Source organism: Grus americana, chromosome 2 (assembly GCF_028858705.1).
Source record: "Grus americana isolate bGruAme1 chromosome 2, bGruAme1.mat, whole genome shotgun sequence".
In the NCBI taxonomy this organism is placed as follows: Eukaryota; Metazoa; Chordata; class Aves; order Gruiformes; family Gruidae; genus Grus; species Grus americana.
The window spans coordinates 47,534,288-47,551,059 of NC_072853.1; the positions used below are offsets into that span (position 1 = coordinate 47,534,288).

Genomic DNA, 16,772 nt, shown 5'->3' on the forward strand with positions numbered 1-16,772 from the left:
AGTGAGGTGAATTGAAAACTGGCTGAATCGCCAACCCCAGACAGCAGTGCTCAGTGGCACAAAGTGAAGTGGAAGGCCAGTAACTAACAGTGTACTCCAGGGGTCAATATTTGGTCCAGTCCTGTTTAACATCTTTCTTAACGATCTGGGATGATGGGGCAGAATGTACCCTCAGAAAGTTCGCTGATGACACCAAAATGAGAGGAGTAGCTGATATGCCAGAGGGCTGTGCTGCCATCCAGAGGCACCTTGACAGGCTGGAGAAATGGGCCAACAGAAACCTCATAAAGTTCAACAAAGAGGAGTTCAAAGTCCTGCACCTGGGGAAGAACAACCCCATGCACTAATATATGGTGAGGGCCACCTGGCTGGACAGCAGCTTGGCAGAAAGGGCCCTGGAAGTCCTGGTGGACACCAGGTTGAACATGAGCTGGCAATGTGCCTTTGCCACAAAGAAGGCCAATGGCATCCTGGGCTGCATTAGGAGGAGTCTTGCCAGCAGACTGAGGTGATCCTTCTCCTCTACTCAGCACTAGTGAGGTCACACCCGGAGTACTGGGTCCAGTTCTGGGCTCCCCAGTACAACAGAGACATGGACATATTGCAGACAGTCCAACAAAGGGCCATGAAGATGATGAAGAGACTGGAGCATCTCTCACCTGAGGAAAGGCTGACAGAGCTGGGACCATTCAGCCTGGAGAAGAGAAGGCTCAGGAGGGATCTTAATAATGTATATAAATACCTGAAGGAAGGGGCAAAGAGAATGGAGCCAGGTTCTTTTTAATGATGCCTAGTGACAAGACCAGAGGCAATGGGTAAAAATCAAAACACGTGATGTTTTGTGTGAACACAGGGAGCACTTTTTCACTGTGAAGGTGACTGAGCACTGGCACAGGTTGCTGATGCAGGTTGTGGATTCTCTGTCACTGAAGATATTCAAAAGCCATCTGGACACAGTCCTGGGCAACTGTCTCTAGGTGGCTTTGCTTGAGCGTGGTAGTTGGACCAGATGACCTCCAGAAGTCCCTTCCAACCTCAGCCATTTTGTGATTCTATGATACAGGTTAACAGTACAGATACGCAGGAAAACAAAAAAATGGATACATATAATTGTTTGATATCAATGAACTATCATGAATAAAGAGACTTTAAAGTTTTGAGGAAGAGCCTGGTGTATTCAGCATCAAATAGCAGGATGATAAAATACTGCTTTTGATTTTAAAATTATTTAGCTTTACTTATTCAATAATAAGTTTTACTTTAGTTTTAGTTAATATATTTTATACAAAGAAATATAAGATTGGCTGTTTTATTTTAACAGTTTAAGAGAAAAGAATACATATCAATCAGAAGTTGAAACTATCTGCAAAAACATGTGTAAGATTGAACAGCAAATAGAAAGACTAGATGAAGATCTCTGTAAAGCTGAATTGTCCTACAGTGAAAAAAAAAGAAAGTATGAGGACTTAAAAAAAACCAAAACTGCAGAAGAAATCTCTTTCAAGGTATACTTTTTTATTTATACGTAACCATTGCAAATGAAATACTACATTAGAATAACTATTTAATTATTGCTTGGATGTCATTATTTATCTAGAATTGAAATTTTAATTCAAGGCCTACAAGACTTATAAGACTTTTGTTTTTTCGCTTTACATAATTCTCAATGAATAATATTATATGCGTACAGCTTTTAGGATCAGTGTTATTCCAGGGTCTAAGATCCAGCATTCAGAAATACAGAAAGAAAATAATATCGGGAATTTTCAAGCATCTTTTCATACAAGGGAGATATAAATGGTGCTTTGGATATTCTTCACTAGATCTTCTGCTGTATGTAAAGTATAGATTGCCTAGAAGGAAAGGCTTTCACATTTTTGTTTATTGTAATAATTTTATGATATCCTAACTTGTAATCAATAAAATGTAGAACATCCATAGTATTTTCCTGATTATAATATGTATTTGTATATTAGGCACTCCGTATGCTTCTTGCCTTCCTTTTCACCTACCTACTTGCCAAAGGTAAAGGTATGTCCAATTGCCAGACCTGGGTTCTGAAAAGAAAAGAGGAATTCTTAGATGTGATTTAAAACAGAGACAGTTAAAAAGCTTATAGAGCCAAGGTAAAAGTAGTAAAACATGAGCTAGAGAACTTTAGAAGTGTTTTCACAAGAAATAAGATTGAGTCAGATTTGTATTTGTTAAGGCCTTTCATAGTGCCAGGTTGTCTTCTCTTGGATCAAATTTGTATTCATGGCAATATCTGAATTTGCACCATGGAGTTTTGTACTATAAATTGTCTTTTTTTGGTATATTGTGCTGTTTTATAGCCATATGTTTTAATACTAAATTTATATAACTTTTCTGTCTTGTTTGTATATAAATTTGCCAAGCACCATTTTCTTCACAGTCACTGCTGAAATATTTACACAAATGGGTGTTCAATTGTACAATCAGGGGTGTCTACTATGATTCTTCTTATGGTTTAAGTATTTAAGGGATGCTAAATATTAGTCTAAAAAGTTAAGGATTTTAGAAGGCATTCAGGTAAAGCCCTTGCTTATTTGGTGTCCTACATCCTATTTTTTTTTAATGTGTCTTAATTTATATTTTCCCTTTTAACTATTAAAAATTAATTTAGAATTGACAAATTTTTCTTCCATGAATTTTACAGTCACATTTTGGATTTTTGGCATCCACAACATTCTGTGATAAGCACTTCAACAGCTTCGTCATGTGTTGTGTGAAAAATTGCTTTGTTTCTTTATTTTCTGCCTAGAATATACCATCTTCATACAATGCCCTGTTCTTATTTGCAAAGATGTATTCATCAGTCATTCCATATTTGCTTCCTACATGTTCAGACATGACTTTATAGGCTTTTATCATACTCTTCCTCTTCTTCAAGCTGAAGTCTCCTAATGCATTAACTTGTTTAATGAATGGAAAGTGTCCCATGTCCGTCATCCAGTTCTGTTTTCTAGTTCTCTTGTTATGGGGAAAGAGCATAGAGTATTCAATATGTAGACACGTCATGGGCATATATAGTGGTATAAAGATGACTTTTGGTTTGTTCTCTATTCCTTTCGTAATAGTTATTACATTACATTTATTCTTTTAAACGCAGTGGAGCATTATATTCTTCATGATCATGTTCCTGTTTATTTCAGAGTCCAGCATTGTATAAAGTGAAGACTTTGTCCTAATGTACAAACATACATTAATCTTCATTGAATTTTGTCCTCTGTAAATAAGAAGTCTAGATGGTTTTACTAAGTCATCTCACAATATCCCCCATTTTCCATATTGTTTCCCATATTGGAAACCACAGGATCCAGCATGGATACTTGCAAGACCCTACTGTAACTGCCATTGTGGAAACTGGTTATTTATTTCTATTGTAGGTCTTCTATCTTTAAATGCATTATATATTCATGTGAGGACTTTTGTCCTTAACTCATGGGAAATTAATTAAGGAGTCATTCATATAATACTTTATCAAATATCATTTAAGAGTCCAAGCAGACTGTATCACCTGGATATCTCTTCTCCACATACTTCTTAAATCCTTCAGAAAGCTGCTGAATTTTGAGGCACTGCTTCCCAGTCATGCTGATTCCTCTCCTCTGCATCAAATTTTCCATGTGTCAACTAATTCTTTTTTTCATAATAATACATATTATGAGTTTTCTTCTTAGAGCTTGGAAGTTTTTATTTGTTTTGGAATTTGGGCTTTTTCAAGTATTATATTCTGTTTTCTGAGTGTTTTGTGGTAAGTCTGTCTTTAAGTGCTTCTGATCATCTGTTGGTTTTACATTGTCTCTAGGAGGCTTCCTATTATATGTGTTTGGAAAAGGACTTGTTTTATGTCTTTTGTTGTTTTTTTCCGAAAACTCTTATATAGCTTGCCTGAGGGTATTTTTAGATTTAAATATGCAAAGTTCAGGATCTTTTCTGTTTTCCTTTTTTTTTTTGGACATAATTTCAATATTTTGTCTTGCTGCTAATAGCTTCCCTTCTGTTTAGTGGCATTGATTTTCTTTTTGATATTTCCAGTGTCTTTCAAAACTTGGCTTGCATGTGCTTTGAGCCTCCAATATGATATCTGTAGGTAATCTCCATCTTGCTTGCAAGTATTTTACTCTTTTAGCTGTTCCTCATAAAGTTTTTAATAAACTCCTCTAATTTTTATAAAAATGCATTTTTATATTTGACTACAGTTTTACTTTTTGGATTTTGTTGTTCCTTAAGCTCTCTTCTCAAGTCATAGTTAGTGTTAACACCCCAGGCACGTAGTCAGTCAGAAATGCTGTCTCAAAACTATACATTTATGGTCAGAGATGGAATTTCATTCTGTAGGTATTCTGGTTTACTTGTTGGCACAACTTAACTTCTAATGAAGCCATTACTAGTGGTCCTGCCTTCAGTGATGATTGCTTTCCAGCACTGCTCCAGTTGCTTCAGTGCCTTTGTTAATGAATACCTCCATTCCTACCACTTGCAGAATGACCATTCTGTCAACAGCTTTAAGTTAACATTGCTATATTTAGTCTTAGTTACCATAAATTAGCAAAAGCATTGTGTTTCTAATAGTTTAAAGCATCTACACATGAGACATACACAGGGAAGGTAACCAGTTGCAAAAGCTACTTGCAAGGTAAAAGTGTGAATGGAGTGCACAGAAGCTAAGATACCTCTCTACCAAAGCAACATTTGAATAGTGGTGAATTTTGAATATGATCATATAAATGAAGGTGCAATTTATAGTTTACTGCCTGGACTCTGCTGATATTCTGTGAGAGCAATTACCCTCTGGTCTGTCAGAAAACAAGTGTCTGTCTAACTACCAGTTAAACTGTATCCTTGGGCTACTGAATAGAGTGAAAAATATATTCATGCAATCACCCAGTGTTGTCATTAGTCACTCAAAATGTTGCTGCATTTTGGAGAGTAGTCCAGATGCCTCAGTTCGTCTAATAGACTGAGCGATTTGGATTCAGATACACTGTATACATATGTGGGCAAGGAGGTGTGAGGGAGAGGGTGGTGCCATGGGCATGAGTTGTTGGAGTTACCCTTGGAGCAAATGTATAAACTTTCATCTAGAAAAAAGGCTTTTACTCATTGATTACATGATGTATTTTCCACATGAACACTGATCTCTGTCACTTCTATTTCCTTGAAATTCCTAATAATTTTGGGATTTAGGGTTTGAGAATATATGGGGATGTTTGGCACCTGGTTTTGTATTTTCTTATATATGTGGCATCTGGGAGACGTTTATGACCTCCTTATGTAGGAACCTCCCTCTCCAACTGCTGATGACATATGCACTTCCAAAGTACAGATATGGATCTGAATAAAACATCTTGAATAAATATATTTCAATAATGGAATTGATTGAGTCTTACTTTACTATTGGCCATGTTGTGCCTCGTTTTGCTTAAATAATCAGGTTTCCACTCCCTATTCACTTAAAAAGGAAATGGAAAGCCCTAACTAGGGTTTGACTTAGATTGCAATCAGGTATAGTTATGATAGTCTGCTAATCTGATGTACATTAAATTAGAGGTTTTTAAGGCACAAACTATAATAACGTGCTATATTACTGTTATCCTAGAAGTGATATGAGTAGGATACTCAGATAAGAAAGGGCTAAAACATGTTCAGATTTTTACTAGAAATTACAAAAAGAGTTTCATCACATAAAATATAGAAGGTACTGAGAATTTTAAATTTTGAGCATTTGATGTTCAATATCCATTTAGTAAGCCAGCTCAGCTTCTTGTGTATTTAATTATTTTATGCTACCAAAAATTATCATAAATCTAGAAAATATTGTTGTTTTTCTTATAGTATGGTCTATATTTATTTACCTCTTGTGACTGCGACTCTGTTGTAATTTCCTTTTTAATGTAGTTTTGTGATACTTGAGAAAAAAATTTAAAAGTTATGCTCATCCTTACTGTGATGTTAGTGTCAAATTTTCATTGCTGTTGTCCATTAACTTGTTTTCTTATGCATTGTATATGGCTTTTTTTTTTTCCCCCCTAAGAATTCAGAGTGGAATCTTAAAAAAGAAATTCAAGATCAAAAAGGAATTTGGAAAGTGACCAAGGTAAACATGACAGTTACCGTTTTACTTCAAATCTAAATTATTGTTCTATGTTCTTTTTACTTCCTATCATGAGTTAATTTTGAGTACCTTGTGACTAACTCACATAGGCGGCTAATGGGGTTTGCTAAGTAATGATGCCTGCTGGTTAGCAACTAGGAAAATGTAAATTCTCATGAAAATATGAAACACTTTAGTTGTATCCTAGTTACTTACAGTCATTTCCAGTTTGCTTTAGAAGATAAAAAAACTTTAGTAAATATCCATATATACGTTATCATTTGAATTTGTTTATTTTTCTTATTTCAGTTTCTGTAGAAAGTGCAATCAGACCCTCACTATACCTTATATTGATGCACGCATGTGTAAAATAGGGTGGCCCTAACACTATTTATTTTCTCCTAGTGTGAACTGCTAAAGTCACACAACACACTTTGGTGTCCTTTTTTTGTATTGTCAAATGTAGCTGTTTTCTTCTGGACTTCAGTGATACTTTTCAACCATCCTCAGGCAAGTGTTATTTCTTCAGCTTCTCTGACTGAAATCCCAAGTTTGGCATCACCCAAAGGAGTATTCCATCTATATCCATCCTTTGGCAGATGGATTCCATCAGCTGTCTTCTGCAAGAGCACAGATAATGGTCATATTCAAACTGTTGTAATAACTACCAGGTCTTAAAACCTCAATCAAGACACTGAGTGGAAGCTCCAGGACTATTTTCTGAAGAAGTCTTTAATCATTCACTGTCACCAGCAAGAGATAGAAGGCCTTAAAATGTCGTTGTCAGAACCAAGCTTTGGCTTCTGTCTGAGCAGCAGCTCTGCAGAGATCACTCCTTCATTCCCTATGATGCCAGAAAATCAAATTCAATGATTCCTTCAAAGTTTCAATCCAGTAACAGAGACCTTTATGATACAGAAGGTCTGGCAAAATAGGCAACTGCTGAACTGGCTGATGGTACTGCCCTTGCTGTTAGCGGTGCCTGCCCGCAAGATGAAGACAAGTAATAGATTTCTAGTTGCTCTTGTTGGGCACATCCAGTAAGGAGATGGGATACAGGGATAATGGCTGCGCCAGCCTGGAGCTGACACTGGCTGAACCAGGTCCCTTGCAAGAAGTAAAAGCATTGCCTTTTTCTTAGATAAAACTTGATACCAGGAAAACAGTACAATTAATCACTTTCTTCTCATCCAAGATCCCTCTAATAACTGGAAAACTCCTGTGATGCATCGTTAACCCACCAGTGTATAACCCATCCTAAAAGCTCTTTCATAGTTCGTAAGCGAGTGCTATTGAGATTCATCTCTTCCTTTCTATGAAGGAGACATGTAATACCTCTGCGAAAAATATTTCTACTAATGCTCCCATCTCACCGCTATGAGATACAGGATTGTTTGTCTTCATTGCTCCTTCCTGCTCATCCCAAGAGGAACACTCACATGATGTGAGTGTTCTGATGTTGAATTCTGATCCAACATCATGTGGGATTGAAAGAACATAGCCAGAACTGGAGGGAGGCATTGCAGTCTTTTACTTCAAGTCCTTGAGTCAGAAACCCCCTTTTGTCTCCCATGGTCTCAGATAGGAGAGATTTACTCTGAGAACTGATAAAGGCTATTTTCCTTTAGAATTGAATATTGGATTTACTGTGATGACCGGAAGTCCTTCTGAGATTTTTGTTCCTTTTTTTTTTTTTTTTTTTTTTTTTGAGAGAGAGAGAAGTCTGAACCTTTTTTATTTGCTTCTGGACATTCACAGTCTCCATTTTCCTTTTGTTATGAAGCTTCTTCTCTTCCATTCTGTGACTGTGAACTGTGCAAGAGGTCAATAGCAGAATCTAGTATCTACATCTCCCATTTCTAGAAAGACAAACCCTAAGAGAGATCTTGCAGTTCCTATTTGTCCCAGACATTATCAGAAAGTGTTGAATGTTCCTCTTCTAAGCCAGGTGACGCGCAGGGTCTCCATCACATGCAATTGTGTTTGATGCACATCTTCCTTCTGATTCTCAGGATTTGCTTCAGAGAAGGCTGAAGGGAATGTTTCTGAGTCTGACTGCCACGGCACAACAGGCTTGATTTGGTGCTTCCAAACATCTTCCTCCCTTCCTGGTATTCATTACTGATCCTTTTCGATTATTCAATGAAACCAAAAATCTCCTTTCTTTCTCCTGATTCTTGGTAAAGATTCTCAGTGGCAACTTTAGCCCACTTCTTTCCTTTTACAGACAGAAACAAAAGAATGCTTTCCTAATGGGAAGTAAATGTTTTGCTCAGAACTGCTTTTTTCATTGTAGTTCATGTTTTTTTCAGGATAAAGAGGTTCGTAAGATGCATCTTGTACTTCTTTTAATGGATTTTAAAGTTCTGTTCCAACTGAACCTACTTTTTCTGTTGTTCTTCCAAAGACTCATTTCTCTGGGTTAGACAGCCTTCATATCCTTGCTGTCAAGAGGTTTTTTCTTACTAATAGGACAAAACTTCAAGGTGACGTCAAAGGATGTTGAAAGTGCAAAAGCCATCATTAATTAGTGACTGTCAAAGTGCATAGCAGTTTAGATGAGGCTCTCTTCTGAAATAGCCAACAGGAATCTCCTAATGCCATCTGAGTATAAAGCAACAGAGATCCAAAAATGTTAGTGGTTTTCTTGGAAGCTTGTTCATTCCACTTACCAACCATGTTGTCACCTGGAACATTATCCATAACTTCACCTAATATTGTGCCAATCTGTAGGAATTCAGAAATTATGCTGCATTTACTACTTGAAATGCTCCTAGTAAGGATGTTTGTAGGCTATGATTTAAAACTTGAAAAAGGAGTTATTTACCACCTAGCATAATACTTTCAAAAGAGTTAGTCACATGTATGGTCATTTCTTGCCCCCTTTCCCATAAACTTCTTGGCTTATTTCACTCTGCTTCTACAGCTGAAAAGAATTAAAGATGCTGCCCCCTGTGTTCCACTTTAAATATATATAGATGTATGTGTGTGTGAGTGTGTGTATGTATATATATCGATATCAGATGTGTGTATTCACTCTTTGCTACACACATAAATAATTATTTGAGTTCGAGGGATGGTGAATTTGGGATATTAGAAATTGAAAGTGTGTGTAAGACCTTCTCATTCTGAAGAACACAGCTGCCGGTACATAATATTTCTCTTATCTTTCTTTATTTCTTTGGGTGGAGGGGAGAAGGTTGGAGTGGATGTGAGCTTGATCTTGTATTTCCCAACCTTGAAGGATGTTCATTTATTTTGCAAAGATTTTGTTCCTTTTCACTTTGCAGTGTTTTCCTTCTCTGTTTTCACCCCTTTAAAAAAAAATAAAAATATCTAGGAACATGATGATTATGTTTCCCATCGGAAAAGATTTTCACTCTTGACATTAATATTTAGAATTTTATTTTCTCTTTTATGGAATTCTTTTCTATTATTTGCTTAAATAGTACTGTAAATTCATTGTCTGTTTCAATGTCATTTTTACATTTCCTAATATTTCTTTCTGATTCCTCTGCTGTATTTGTGTTTGCTTGTTCTGCTGGCTATTCAACTTTCCTATTCATAGACATCTGACATATGCTAACTTGATGGCCTACTCTTTCATCATTTTGAAGACATTTTTAATCAACTTATGATGTATTTGTTAACTTTTGGTCTATTCATGGTGTTTACTTAAGAGCATAAATGTTCTTTCAGATTTGGATTTTTCAAGCTCTGCTTCTGCTTTTGAAATACTGAAAGCTTAATGCTATATATATTTTAATAAACAGGCCAGGATTAAAGCAATATATGAAGAGCTAGAGAAAAAGAAAAAAGAGAAACTTAAGAAAAGAGAGGAAGATATGAAGAGGATAGAAGAGATTGAGAGACAAGTGGCTGATCTAGAAACAAAATTGAAAATAAACAAGGATATACTTCAAGACAACCATAAGGTAAGAGTAGTAGCTTCTGGACCATTCACTATCATATTTTTAGGAAAAACAGGAAACAGAAGTTCATAGCTCAGAAGAGCTGGGTTATTAAGCTGTGCAGTTGTGCTCTGATACAACATAACAAAACATACAACATAATTCCAACCTTATTTTTGACTTCTTGCTTTCTGTGGTCTGTTTTCTTACAAAAGGGAAGTCTGATTAGTACTTGCTTGTTTCCTTTGTACTTTTTGGCATACTTATAAGCTGAAGAGAGCAACTAGTGTATAAACCCCCAGCCATGGCATGCTGGGGACCTTCTTTGCTTCCCTGTTTTATGGGTGATACTGATAAAAATGTTTTTATTTCCCCTCATGAAAAATCTGTTTTGTACAATACGAAAAAGTAACAAAAGAGTATTCTATTAAAAACAGGTCCCCAACCTATTTGAATTGACCCTTCCAAACATTTTTTTTTGCTTCTGGTAAAGCATTGCTACTGTTATAGTATAACATGTTCTGGTTCGCTCTTCTATCATCTTGAAAGTATGACCACAGAGCCATTTTCCTCCAGTTGTCCAGTGATGACCTAGTAGCCTGTTCCCCATATTTGCAGGGTAGACTAGTGGTGTTAACCTTTCCTGAGACTAAAACCTTGGGAAAATTTTAGAGAAATAACCTTTTCTCCAGACCTGCTCAAAAGAATAACGGGAATACTAACTAAATTTGTGTGACCTGAGAAGCATTTCTTTCATTTTTAGACTTTCCTCTTTTAGATCTGGTGATATTTTAGATCTTTGAAAGGTACAACAGTGGTAATAGAATGCGGAGTGCAAAGTAGACAATGTTATCTAAATAAATAACTGTTTGAAAACAAGGTATTACAATGATGGATAGTTTTGAAAAATACCTGATAGTATGTGAATCAGTTGACTAGTAGTCCTACAAACATGAGAACTTAGCTAGGTAGAAAATAATTTCCTTAAGCAATGCTGATAGTTGTTGCTATCTCAACAAACATCTGTAGAAACAGACTTGTTTTGTTCTGAAATGATGTGGAAATATTCAAAATCTGAACCTTAGTTTAGTGCAAGACATAATGTCTATACATTATATCGAAGCCAACCCCTCACACAAACCCCTTCAGTCTTTCTTTTGCAGAACTGTTTGGAATGTAGTTTACTCATAGATACTTTTTTTTTTAAGAGCATTTCCATACCTTTGCTTTATCCTTTTTGTATGTTATTTTCTTGAGTAGATGCTTATTCCTTTTCTTCTTTTGGGAAATGGCTCTGAAAATGACTGGAAACATGGGAAAAATTTCGATTGTTTTCAGTCTTCTATCATGAGTGAGGCAGAGTTTGGCTCTCACACTGGTAATTGTACAAATCAGCAATGCTGAAATTTGGGGCTGTCAATCATTATGCTTAAATTAAACGTTGCCTACTACTCAAAGCCTTTATTCTGTATTCCACCCGGAAATATGTGCAAAACCTTGCAAACAAGTCCTTCCAAATGTGAGCTGCCCCACATTGCATGAATAGGTGGGCGTGCATTGTTCACTGTAAATAGTTTTACAATCTAGGGAAGGTTTTTAAAGCTCCCCCCGCCCCGCCTTTTTTTTTTTTTTTCTTCCTTGCCTTTTTTTTTTTTCCCCAAATGAAATAAGTGTCTTAGGGACCAGAATTAAAAATACAGTAATCAGCATGAAAGAAGTAATTATTTCTTAAGTGTCTGAAAGAGGAGGGTGTTTTCACTGGACCTTACTGCCAGAAAAGAAAAAGCAAAATGCCTTCTTTTTTGTTTCCAAATCAATAGGAAACAGAACTAGCTATTGATGTGTCATGTCCAGAATTAAGGCAAGGAGTTTGCAATAAGCCATATACTTGTTATGGAACATTCTCACAATCAAGAAAGATCAACATCTTTTGAGCCTATTCAGTATAAATACAGGATTTTTTATTTTTGCTCAAACCCCAGATATAAGAATTTCTGCTGCCTCAGTGAGTAGATGTTTTTTGTTGCAGAATCAGCCTGTAGGTTCATAGTTCTGTTATCCACCTACTAGTAAATAGCTTGTCATGGGAGACTGTCTTCTCCAGTTTTTTAGTGTTGTTCAGTTTGAAGGGTTCTTGACATAGTCTGCACGTAGCAGTACTTGACTATTTTTGGAGAAGAGATGGAGGATGTTCAATAGTTTGAGTTCACATAACGGATTTTGTGATAGTTTATTTCTGATGCAGGTTTAATAAGTCAAATTGAAAAATTAAAAAAAAAAAAAAAGATTCCTCTAATAGCTAATAGTATTTACAAAACAATGCATTAATGTCAGTGACTAATGTTGTTAGCCCTTCCCCAACTAAAACTGAGTAGAAACACTGTGACAAAGATCACATCATTAGTTTCCTGGAAACCTAGAGAGGTGTGGTGTAAGTTATACATCATGATCTATAGCTGTGTATTTGCTTCTGGTTTAAAAGCTTGGAAACAGAGTTTGCACAAGCAGATTTGTATGTGAATAACATACAAAAGATATTGGTGATTTCAAGGAAGAACTTTCTCATTGTTTAAAGGTTTAAATTATTGTTTCAGAATGAAAATATTAATACCTATTTTAATATTCTTTGTTATATAGTCTAAATGGAATTTAAAACCGAATAATATAACTATTAAACCATTTATATAAGCATATTTACTAACATAAAATTTTCATTATTACATGTATTACAAATAATTTCTGTCATTTAATATTTGGTGCTCACGGTAATGATTCAAATGAAATTAATACAATAGACAAGAACTGTTTTTCTTGAAGTGCTAATTAATAATAGAGTGGATTAATGAAAAATATAAAAATGAGATATACCAATATTTTATTTTCTTTCTTCTTCCTCCTCTTGTTAGCCGTCCTTAGCTGCATTTTTCACGAGTTAGTGCTAATAAGTAATAAACATTTATTTTGCCCTCTATACAAATTCCATATATATTTTGATTTCAGAACTTTATTTGTAACTTCCTCGGTAGAAAGAAAGTAAAGAACCATGGGGAGCACAGTAAGCAGTGATATTTTGCTGTAAGATGATAAAGACTAGATGAAGTAGCACAGATATTTTCTATTTTAAATGTGCATTTTTTCATTCAAAGTGTAGAGTATACAAACCTACATGATGGAAAAATGAATATGGAAGGGAAAACAAAAATAAGCTTAAGAATGGTAACTGTTAAAGTATTTAATGACTGATGTATTTTCTGATTTCTATAGTCTGTAGGACAATAACTTTTGAATACTAACACGACTGTTTATGCATACACTCTCCAGAAGCTCTCTTATTTGGATCAGAGGGAGCAAGAGCTATATAAACAGCAGAAGCAAACTGAACAACAACTGGAACAAAAAAGAAGTATTATGCAGCAACAATTAAATGATATACAGGTGAATAATTTAATGCTTGCATGGCTTTTTTGAAGTATTTTTAATCTGAAACGTTAGGCTGTCATTTCTACACAGTTGCCTTGAACTATATACATACACACAGTGTATGTACTATTTTCTGTCTCTTGCTGGAACTAACCTATGAGGTCCGTAGCCTTGAGACAGCGTAAAGTACAAAGCAGAATTGATATTGGGGTCATTGAGAAGTCCTTTGCTTTCTTCATTTGCCACACTGGCTCAGATTGCTTGAGGGGCTTTAGAAATGCAATGGAGAAAATCAATAAAGGACAAAAAAGATTCTAGTATAATAGGAAGTGCCTGCTGATTGCATGTTTGCTCAGCAGATGGCATCTTTTTGTAAATGATGGCTTATATCTGCTGTATCAGTAAACTGTATAATCCACCAAAGGGAATTATTGAATTTCATTACTGAACACTATGCTTTATATAAACATGGTTATAAGCATTAGAAGAAACAAGCATTTTCTTTCTAAGATTTTGTTCATTTTTATTCTTCTTACATTTGCATATTGTATAAACTTAAGTTAGATATTACAGCATCAAAGATGAGTCTTATTGATAAAAAAAAATCTTTCATGTTGTTCAGAGTAGCTTTCATGAATCTGGTAATTTCTATTAAAAAACTCTGAGAGTTCCTATATATGACAAAATCTTAAATTAAGCTTTGGGAAATTTGTTAATTTACACAGGTATCTAAATTTGACAGGGAAGATGAAGTTTATACATCTCTTTCTATTAAAGATTGTGCTCTACCAAACTGTGGGTTTACCACTAGATCTTACAACATGGGGAAATGACTGATGAGTCAGCATACAGATAATCAGTAATTCTACATTCTTTTTCAGTGCATTTATTTCTTGTACTTTTTGTTATTATTTTTAATGCTACCTTTCCTAGTAACTGTAAATAACTATATCCATTAGTTACTTGAGCAATATTTGAGTTGATGTTCTGGAGGAGTATTGGAGGAGTGTTCTGCATAAGTGGAATAAGACAAGGTACAAAGCCTATTTTATGAGATCTGTAGAGCTCTGAACTGGTAACAATACTTGGGTACCTTAAATGTTGCATTCTTAGAGCCTGATACAGTTCCTTGATCGTAGCAATTGAAGTTTTGTAAAAAGGGGGCTTTATAAAAGGAGCTGTCTTATTTTTAACAATAACACATATTTCTAGCTGAGCAAGATCACACTACATGATTCTGTTAATCATGTTATATAGTTTTTAAGGAAAAATTATTTATGGTTATATTCAGAGATTTTAGTGCTCTCCCATTGTTGTGGTTTAGCTCTAGCCGGCAACTAAGCCCCATATGGCCGCTTGCTCACCTGTCCCCCCACCCCTGTGGGATGGGGTGGAGAATCAGAAGACAAAGGTAAAACTCGTGAGTTGGGATAAGGACAGTTTACTGGGACAGCAAAGGAAGAGGAAAATAACAACAATAATCCTAATAACAGAATATACAAAGCTGGTGATACACAATGCAATTTGCTCACTGCCTGGAACCCCATGACAGCCTATCCATGAGCATTGGTCTCCCTCCCCAGCCAACTCTTCCCCTTATATACTGAACATGATGTCATATGATATTGAATATTCCTTTGGCTAGGTTGGGTCAGCTGTCCTGACAGTGTCCCCTCCCAGCTTCTTGTGAAAATTAACTCCATTCCAGCCAAAAACCAGGACACCTATTATTAAGACATTGGCTTGCTTAATGCTTGTCCAGTGTGTAGCTTAAATGATGTCATGAAAGATATTACTATGATTCCATAGTATTCTTGGTACAGGAGTAATATAGACTCTCCAACTTCCAATTGATCAAGCAATTCACCCAGTCCTTCATAGTTTACCTATTTTAGGACAAGATGAATCACACCCTAGAGGCTTCTGCATCTCACCATTGAATTTGAAGTGACTCAGTTTGGTCTACTGACATTTAAATGTCTAAAAGCTAAATACCTAGATAAGAGCATATGAATTCTACCCTATAACACACCAGTAGTCTTGTTCAGCAAGTAAGAATGAAGAATACTGTACAGCTGAGGCAGGATACTGGACTGTTATCCACTACAGCAAGCCATAAGGAGCAGATATTCAGTCTATCGATATTTGGATCACGGAATGTAGAGTATCTCACCATTTTTGTTTATTTGTTCTAAAGTGTGATTGCAAAATCTATAATAGGTAACATTGCACTGACTCAATGGCTAGTATTCCATATGCTTGGATGTCAACGTTTTCAGGTTTTATCTGCCTTGGTTTAAAAGTCCTGAAAAAAATACAGGAAGTCAAAGAGACAAAATTCTTCTTTGTTGCAGTTTTGTTCTTACACAGCTCATATATGAACCCAACCCTGGCAAAAACATGTCATGGCTTCTTTGTGTACGTATATATATCTGACCCTGATATCTTCGTCATCTCAGATTTCATTATTTATAAAGTTTAAGGCCAGGATATATCATACAGACATCCTGTATATCACAGGTTATCACATTTCTCCAAGTTCTCCTGGTACTGAGCCTAAAACTAATATGATTTTTCCTCAGAGGTTTGAGACTTTTTATGGGCAATTCAGTTGCATAGGGATTTGCATTAATTACCATATCTTCATTTTCTTTCTAATGATTCTATGTTCCTGCAAGAAACCTGAAATTTCCATCTAATCTTATATAAATCCTTATTACACTTTTACAAAGTTCAGAGGCCTTAAAGGTGTCATGTTCTTGTGGTACCTTGCACACCTTGATATCTATGCTAACATCTGTTACAAAAGCTTTGATTCCTTGGGTTTTTTTACAGCTGCCTTTTAGGTATATCTCTAAGAAGCACTTCTTTCATAAGGAAAAAGATCATTAGACTATGCATCAGGCTACTGCTTCAGAAAAACAGGGCAATACCTAAAGAAGAAACTTTTAAAATACTGATCTTTATTTAAATGATGTGATGCATTCTTCTGAATTCCGAGGTCTTGATATTTGGTATTTTTACATGTGTGCACTTAAATTATATGTGTAAATGTGTGTATATATAAGGATAATCAAAAGGTATTTTCCTCCCTCTTAATTTAAGCCATTTACATAGCTGCTTACAGCCCATTAGTATGGGTTACAAAAGCTAATGCAGCAAGGCCACTTTAGAAGCATCACCCAAATAGAAGACTCCCACCTGTTTATTACTCTTGAACTGCTACAGTGCCTTATGTTTACCTTGTTCTTTGTGGGGAAGCTGCAGCTTTCTTTACCAGATACTGTTGCTCTTGAAAGTAGAGTTTGCTTGTTTCATGAATC

At 35.6% G+C, this 16,772-nt stretch overlaps 1 protein-coding gene across 8 annotated transcripts in view; it reads left to right on the top strand.

The window, feature by feature from the left end:
• CCDC178 (coiled-coil domain containing 178) overlaps positions 1 to 16,772 on the top strand; it is a 180,275-nt gene that overhangs the window by 44,114 nt on the left and 119,389 nt on the right. For 7 of the 8 annotated variants that reach the window (XM_054818663.1, XM_054818661.1, XM_054818665.1 and 4 more), the window contains 4 exons: positions 1,322 to 1,505; positions 6,059 to 6,121; positions 9,892 to 10,053; positions 13,351 to 13,464. In XM_054818663.1, the coding sequence (XP_054674638.1) occupies positions 1,322 to 1,505; positions 6,059 to 6,121; positions 9,892 to 10,053; positions 13,351 to 13,464 (523 nt within the window). The remainder of the gene's footprint in view (positions 1 to 1,321; positions 1,506 to 6,058; positions 6,122 to 9,891; positions 10,054 to 13,350; positions 13,465 to 16,772) is intronic. The other variant, XM_054818668.1, reaches the window with a different exon arrangement.